The sequence below is a fragment of the Tyto alba genome, unplaced genomic scaffold, assembly GCF_018691265.1.
Source record: "Tyto alba isolate M040663 unplaced genomic scaffold, T.alba_DEE_v4.0 Super-Scaffold_38, whole genome shotgun sequence".
NCBI classification, from domain to species: domain Eukaryota; kingdom Metazoa; phylum Chordata; class Aves; order Strigiformes; family Tytonidae; genus Tyto; species Tyto alba.
Window position 1 is genome coordinate 24,865,353 of NW_024881313.1, and position 8,113 is coordinate 24,873,465.

Here is an 8,113-nt window from a genome sequence, read left to right on the forward strand (position 1 = left end):
ACAGGGTAACACTCACTGACACGGGGCAGGAAGGCATCTCCTCCACTGACTTCTTCCCATCCAACAAGACCCTGATTTGTTGATGGCACAAGATCTTCACCTTAATGGGGCACGACTGAAGATTCATGTTTGTAGAAAAGGCCCGATGTTGTGTCTTCCTCTGTTACCTCTCACTCCAGCTTCCAGACTAGCTCACTCATACCATTGAAAGCCAAAATGAGAATCCTGGAAAACCATTGTGCTTGTTGCTTTTAAAGGGTAAATATTGCTGAAGGCCATTGTATTTGGAGTGAGGTAGGGTGATGTTAGTCTTATAATTGGAGACTGGGCCCGTCGCAGAGGCTGGAGGCCTTAGCAGAAAAGGTTTTCACATGTATAATGCAGCTTGGCAGATGAACAGTCATCTCTCCAAGTAAGAGCTTTGTCAAAACTCAGTGCAAGAAGCTGATCTTACTATGCAAATACTACCATTAGAAGAATGTCTCCAAATGTTCCCAAATGCACTGGATGTCTTCTCTCCTTTGCTATTTGAAGACTGCTTCCATGAGATTGCTGATCTGGCTTTGCTTCTGTAGAGAGCATTTCAGATGAGCTTAACCAAATGTTGAATAAACATTTCTGCCTCAGTGCTAGAACTCCAGTGTTTGTGCCCCCAGAAGTGTGATATAGCCTGGCAGTCTCTGTCTCTTTTGTGTCCTTTGATTAGGTGCTGAGGGTGTGGGTAAGCTTTCAAGGAATAAACTGGGCCATGCAGAGGCTCCATGTCTTGTGGCCTGATTTTCTCCCCTGTGACACTCCCCGAAATAGTAAGCACCTGCAATTTTGTGGGGAGTTCTATTAGTGTGAATGTGTCTGGCCTTAGGAAAATCTGGCTTTTGAAATGTGAATCCATTTTTATTCTTAGGTAAACCTCACACAGAACAGTTCAGAATTTTTGTACGTTCCAGCAATTTATATGGCAAATTATTTACAATTGAAAAAATGTTACTGTTTTCGAAGCATCTTCCCACACCATCAGTGCATTAAGCTTAGAAAGATGCAGTGTTATCGTGGCGTGCACTAGCCCTCAAAAACTTTTTTCCTCTTGACTTTTTTGCCTTCATGTGGTGTCTGTTCTTGAAGTTTGGAAAAACCAGAAGAGGCTGAATAGTGATAAGCAGTTCTGAAAACATAAGTGTTGCTGGCACAGACTCCTTTCTTGGCTGGCCTAGCAATTTGAGGAGAGTGGGCAAGAGAAGCGATAAAGGATCCTGCACCAGGAATCCACCTACTGGGGCCAAATCCAGAAGTTCATTCCTAGCCAGTCCCCTCTTCATATAAGTCTGGATGCTGCAAATGGACACTTGGATACAGGAGTAAAAGTTTCTCTCTGAGGATTTTTATGCTTGTTTGAATGAAGACATTCGCTTCACTCACATCAACATAAAAGTCCTGAGGGCGAATGTTTTACTCCAAAGTGTGATATTTATGTGTGCAGCTATTTTCATGCTCAACTGTTTAAATGTGAATGCTGTGGGAGTACAGTGTACAGGAGAGACATTTAAGGTTAGCACAGGTACCCAGGTTGCATAAGAGCAGCAAGTAGCACAAGGTAGCATGGGCTGCAGTGTCAGTTTGTCCAGGCCCCTGTGTGCCTACAGATGCCTCCATAGGTAGCCCTGGCTCCTTCACGCTGTGATCTTGGGTCCCACGGAGTCCAGGGTGTCAGATGTGTGCATGATGGCAGAGAGCAGGCAGATCTCACAAGGCAAAGCCCTTTCATTGCAGTCCTATCTCAGAGTCACAGAGGTAAAGGAAAAGGCTCCCATCTGCTCACTTCATGGCCAACGCTGGGGTAAATCCAATAAAAAAAAAATCTGATAGAAGAGTGTCATTGGGGGTTCAGGAAAAGCAGAAAGTATGGTCTGTCCTGTGAACTGACAAGAGGTAGGCTGAAAATGAAAAGTCAGTCCAGTGCTTTAGTGAATAATGTTCAAAATGTGAGCTGCAGTTTTACAGACTGAAGCCAGACAGTCTAACCCTAGTGATGCAACGCAGCTGTGCTTTCTTGTATTCTGCTGAATTAATATGAAACCAAGGATTTGCAATTGAATGAAAAGACCCTGGTGACTGGATGGCATCATCACTTCTTCAGCCAGCCTTAAACATGATGCTAGAATGCTTAAAGCATTTACATGTCCTTAGTGTTCAGTACAAGGAGGGACAAATCTTATGTCTTTCTCTCCCTGTCAAAGCATCTGAAAGCTAGAAGTAATCACTTAGCATTCAGTGCACTTGTTCCGACCTACCCAAGGCTTCCCAAAGTCTATCTCTGTGCATTTGATCCAAGTTGCTTCTGAATCACACTGATGTAAATACAGAATTTGGTCAGGACTGTAGTATGCATCTTTAAGGCTGTAAGTTCAGTATTAACTTATTTTTTTTTATAAAATGGGAGAAAAGATGTCTCATTTCTGCAGCTAGCAATGTTGAATAGATTTCACAATACATTATTAATAGTGTTTTCTTGGTTTTTTTTTTTTTTTTTTTCAGATATGTATGACCCCACCAAAGTTGAAAAGGTGTAAGATGAATGAAGAGGAGAATAGAGATCTCTGCTCTACTAAGAATGTTTCAGTGATATTTTTCTGGGTGCTTTTTGTTTGTTTTTTGTTGTTTGATGCTTGGAAATTGCCTCTATTTGTGGTGTACATGGTGTGCTGATAATGCCTTTACCACTGCCACTGGGAATTAGTTATTCGCATCTGAAACTGTTGCGGAGACCACAGAAAAATCTGACTTCTACATTGGAACCATCTGGCTTGTAGCGTTAAGACTTAATACCTACTGTTGGCAAAGAGTTTTTATCTGAACTCTATTTCAGTCTTCAGCGGGGATGGTGAAATGCATGAAGTGAGGCTTTTGAGCTTTCTCTTTGGTGTAAATGTAAACGTGGGAGATTAGTGAAATGATTTTTAAAAGAATGTGAATTTATAAGCTTAACTTCTAAGTATCTACAGTCTAACTTTGTTTAACTTACGGGATTTTTGGCCATAAGTAGAAAGTGCTGCTGCACTATGTGGGGGATGGAATGTGACAGAATGGTAGTGAAGACTGATTGTGAAATTGTTTCTGACTTCCAGAGTTTGAATTTACTTGGATTAAATACTTACTTGCCACCTAGAGAGAAGAAAAGCAAAACCCCCAAAGCTTCTAAAAGATGGAAGACTTCTGTAGTACACTGTACAGAACATGTAATTATAGTAGCTGGCAACTAGTGTTTCAAACCAATGCAAAGTATACCACTGGCTGTTTTGCACTCAGTATTAACTATTTTTGTTTTGCTGTTTAGAAATTCTTTATATGAAAGAATAGTAGCTGGTTTAAAATAGCCCATTTTAACAAAGTAACTATATTTCTTGTTACAGAATACTATCTATTTTTCTACGATGTAAACAATTGCTAACAAGTGGCAAGTATAAAGAAGTATTATTATTATTATATTTTAAGAAGACTTATCCCTCTGAGTGAAGGTGCCCCAAGGAGATTTCACTTGTATATCTTAATGCACACTCCATATTGCCACATACTCAGTAGTGCGACCTTATTTTGTTCTGAAAAGAGCCATCTATGTATGTATGTATGTATGTATGTATGTACTACAGGGTTAATTTCTATTTTTCCCCACTCAACCCTTGGATCGTTCTTGGAGCCACTTTCTGAAACACAGCTGAGAACTGTCCAGGCTGGTGTTGCTGCCATTACATTCCAGTGACAGTGATTACCAAAAAGGGGGTTTGGATCTTTGTCCCGGTGTCTCTGAGCAGCTCAGAAAAATACCTGGTTTCTTTCTTTTACTTTGTTCCCTTTTATAGATTATGAGTATGGATTAGGCCAGTGTATAAAAATAAACAAAACTAGGTTTAATTCTTCCCTGAAGTCAACTGATGTTTCTGGGGAGGAGTGCAGATGTCTTCTTGATGGCATTTAAATACATGGCTTTAAGTATATTTTATCTGCACACACAAATGCATGAATTACAGAGTTTATAATAAAGCCTATGCATTCTGCTCTTTGAAACGGAATTAGCCTGCATCGTATCTGTGTCTTTAAAGCCTTTATGTCCACTCCTGTGTGTTTTTTTGTAAGTCCCTGTGTACTAACATTCTTCTGATGACTTGTTCATGTACTTCACTGGTCTATTCTACTGGACTTTTCTGGTTTTTAGCATAATTTTATTTTTTAAAATCTTCTAATTCATTTAAATATTTTTCCTAAGTCTGTAATTTGGAAAAAATGACAGGGAAAAACATTCATCCTGTGTTTTGGCAGCAAGAATTTCTTGTCTGCAACACATGATTCTGTTACGTATGGACTATTTAAAGCTTGTTTGAAAAGAAAATATGGTGTATAATTTATTTTATTAACTCTTGTGCATACTGTGTAGCAATACTTATTTACAAACTGTACCCACCGCTCTTACTATGTCCACCTTTCTTCATCACCATCTAGGACTTCTGAGGGTTAGTAAATAGCTCCAAAACATGTTTCATCTGCCTCCCCCCCACCCCAGTTCTGCCCATAAAAAAACAGTTCTTAAAAAGAATTGCTTCAACTTTCATCATCCCATTTATTAGTATCCTTGATTTCTGAAGAACTGTATATTGTCCCATATAACCACTCCTGCTACCTTCAGTTCATGTCTCTGTGGAACAAGAGTTTTCTGTGCATTGTATTTTCTTCTGATGGGGAGGGGGTTAACTGATTCTGCAATGTGTATGTTTCATCAGTCACGTCAAGTAATTAGTTTTCCAATGCCCATAAACAGCCAAGATCTTAAAAAAAAAAAAAAAATAATAAAAAAAATAGGAAACAACGATATTGTATAGAAGATGTTATTGGCTAAGAATGAGAAATTAAAACGTAGAAATTCAGTAAGCTTTGTTTAGCAGTAGTATGTGACTGACCAGGGGATGAAAGACTAGACTTAGTACCGCTTTAAAAATGGTGTATTCCTCTAACAGCACTGGCTGTTCCATCTGATACTATGATACAGTCAACTAAGAAATGCATGGAGTACAGTTTTATGAATGATTGTGCCTCAGTGCTTTCACAGTACCTGCGCTATAATTAAAACGTCAGCTAGCGGAGTGGGCTGGATGGTGCCATAGCTGAACACCTTGCCAGAAGCCTTTTGCCAGCAGCAAACAGCAGTCAATATGAAGCTCCTTTTACAGCAGATGTAGTTAAAAAACAGTAAATGGTGAGTTTCAGTGCCTGTCTAAATAGGTGCATAAAACTGTGATGGCCCCAGTGTCACTGGTAATGGCAGCGGCAGGGCTCAGGGCCAAGCAGGTGCAGAGGAGGAGGATGGTGGCCGTCGGTCTCCAGTGCCTCCTGCAATCAGTCCTGTGACTGCAGAGCTGCAGTGAAGAACTGTGCATTTGTCTTTGCTCTCAGGAGGATGAGTGGAGCTAGAACCTCAGAAACGGCCCTGTTACAAGCTGCTGTGTACCCAGCTTGTGATGTTGCTGTACTGCTGCAGCTGGGGAAGGTGGGGTTGGATGACAGGTTATCAGAGGGCTCGCTTGGGAAGACGCTGGTTTCATGAGCATTCCCAGAAACTGATGCAAGAAACCCGTGCCTGGTTTATACACTTAAAAAAAAAAAATGTTTTATGGGGACACTTCTCAGGATATGGATAACTAAATAGGACCTGCCATTTCCTTCCATGTACCCTGTTGAAACCCAGCATGGATAGTCACCCTAAGGGGCTAATGACAGGAACAGCAGTTGGCGGCAGTGCCAAGGTGCCAGAAAGATAATCAACAAACCCAAAGTTTCAGGCTCCTCCATCTGAGAAAGAAGAGTCATCCGTGAGCTCCAGGGCTCCTGAACTGCCCGAGGCCAGCTTTACTGGTCGGTGGGGATGAAGAAAGGCAGGCGGGTGGCCGTGGCGTGGTGGCTCAGCCCGGGGGGCCGCGGCTGGAAGGGGGAGGCGCTCCCTCCCGCAGCTCCCCGCAGCACGACCAGGAAGTTCTTTCCCATGAAGAATTGCTGTTTTCAGACCCTGCTGCAGCCTCCTTGCTAGAGGCGTTTTGGACTAGACAGAAGGGTCGTCTGGGAAGAGCTCTTAAGTGTGTGTTTTGAATCCCCCCAAAAAAGGGTGGGATGGGGGAGGAGAAGGAGGGAAATCCCTTTGAATGACTCAGGATCACTGGTGACTGATGTGCCCGGCGACCCGCCTGACGAAGCATCACTTGTCAGCTACTAACTCAAGAAACCTTCCCTATGCATAAGGACTGTTGTGTTTCGTACCACAGGTTTCACAGTGGGTTCGTCTCTACTGCAAACAACTGTGTCACGTATTGAACCCATCAAGGTTCCTTGGCTCAACTCCTGATGCTGGGAGCAAATAGTCTATACTGAAACATCCAAGAACTCTTGAAAAACACAAAGGACAATGTATGCTTAAAGTGGTAAAGTTGAAGAATTAATCTGTCACTCTTTGAAAATAACCAAACCCACCAAGATTATTTACATATAAATATTGGAATTTAGTAAAATATTTGTTTGTGTAAAATCATAAATCAATATTAATATCTAGGGCCATTGTTCTGTTGCCTTTGCCACACAGAGAGCCAGCTGAATGTTAGTTTTATAGTACTGACCTCTTTGGGTTAAAATGTTGATATTTTCTTCACTGCCCCTTTTCAAAGGAAAAACTAGTGGAGTGATTAGGAGAAAAGTAGAAGTGAAATGTTCTTGCATTTTAAATGGCAGAAGTTCTTGCAATTGCAAAGTGGGCATTTTTGTCCAAGTTCAAGATCTGATAAAGGCAAGTATATTTGAGAAGTGAATCTTTATTTGACAGGAGCCATCAGCTCAAAGAAGAGAGAGAAAACAGTGTTAAAAGAAGTGGAAAGGATTGACAGCTTGTCAGCCTTTTGAATGTTTTCTTTAAAGCTGTCCTTTTAGAGAACATTGGTATTTTCTTGGTTGAGGATCAAATGATCCCCTAATTTCCCTCCACTGGCAATAAACCACGATGCTGTAGTCCTAATTTATTGGAGTGAGATTTAATTACAAGTGGAGTCTACAAAGTTTCTTCTGCACAATCCCAATAAAGGATCAAGCTGAAGATTTCATGAGATGATGACTATATCATTGAATTCATTAGAGAAGTTGGGAAATTGTGATTTAATTCTCTTATTCAAACTTGCATGAAAATATCCACTGCACCTCCCCCTGGGGACTAAACAAAAGCTGTTTACCATCAACTCTATTTTTAAAGAAAAAAATGTTTCAAACAAACAAAAAGGGAAATACTGATATCAATAGCAAAGCCCAAAACCACAATGCTACCTCCCACCCATGCTGAAAAATATGTTTGCAATATGGCTTGCAGAGCTGCACAGCAGGGAGAGGGTGAAGGGAACTTAAGTCAGAATTGACCGACACATGGCTGAGGTTAGAAATAAAAATGAGATTTCCCAGCCAAGAGGAACCGCAATAACATACAGATTATAAAATGAAGGAAGAACTTTCTACCCTCAACAGCAGCAATCTCAGCCTTCTTTCAAGCTCTGGACTGGCAGAGAAAATAATCAGAACCATTCCAAAAGCAATTCCTAACCTCGGAGGAAAATGAGGAGATATATGTGCTATACAGTATATCAGTATCCTTGTGTCTTTGTCCTTATGCAATGCAGATAATTCTCCACATTGACTTTCAAGATACTGTGGCGTATCTCCAAAACTATGTCTTTGTCATGGTTTTCTGCTCTAACTAGCCCAAGGGCAGATTTAGATGGATAAAAAGAGAGGAAATAGGGGTAAGCAATTACAATATCAGCAATTATACGATATCAGAAGATGAATGTGTTTTAAGAATTTTTTTTTTTTCTGCACAACGCAAATACCGTCTTTCTGGTCTTACATGTAAAGATTCTCCAAAGATTTTACATCGATATGCTCCTCTGTGATGTTGTGGATGTTGTTATCATGGGGCAAAATGAAGCATGTGCTCTGATGTTTGTATTGCCTTCAAGAAAGATATATGCATTGGTGACGTGTTAAAAGGCTGCAGTATTATCCAGGGGACTGCTACTTCAGAAACCTGACATTGAGACTG

General features: G+C 40.8%; 1 protein-coding gene across 1 annotated transcript in view; it reads left to right on the forward strand.

Moving 5' to 3' along the window:
- JCAD (junctional cadherin 5 associated) overlaps positions 1 to 4,381 on the forward strand; it is a 62,397-nt gene extending 58,016 nt beyond the window's left edge. The window contains exon 4 of the mRNA XM_042801935.1: positions 2,533 to 4,381. Coding sequence (XP_042657869.1) covers positions 2,533 to 2,567 — 35 coding nt within the window. The 3' untranslated portion in view covers positions 2,568 to 4,381. The remainder of the gene's footprint in view (positions 1 to 2,532) is intronic.
- The last annotated feature ends 3,732 nt before the right edge of the window (positions 4,382 to 8,113 follow it).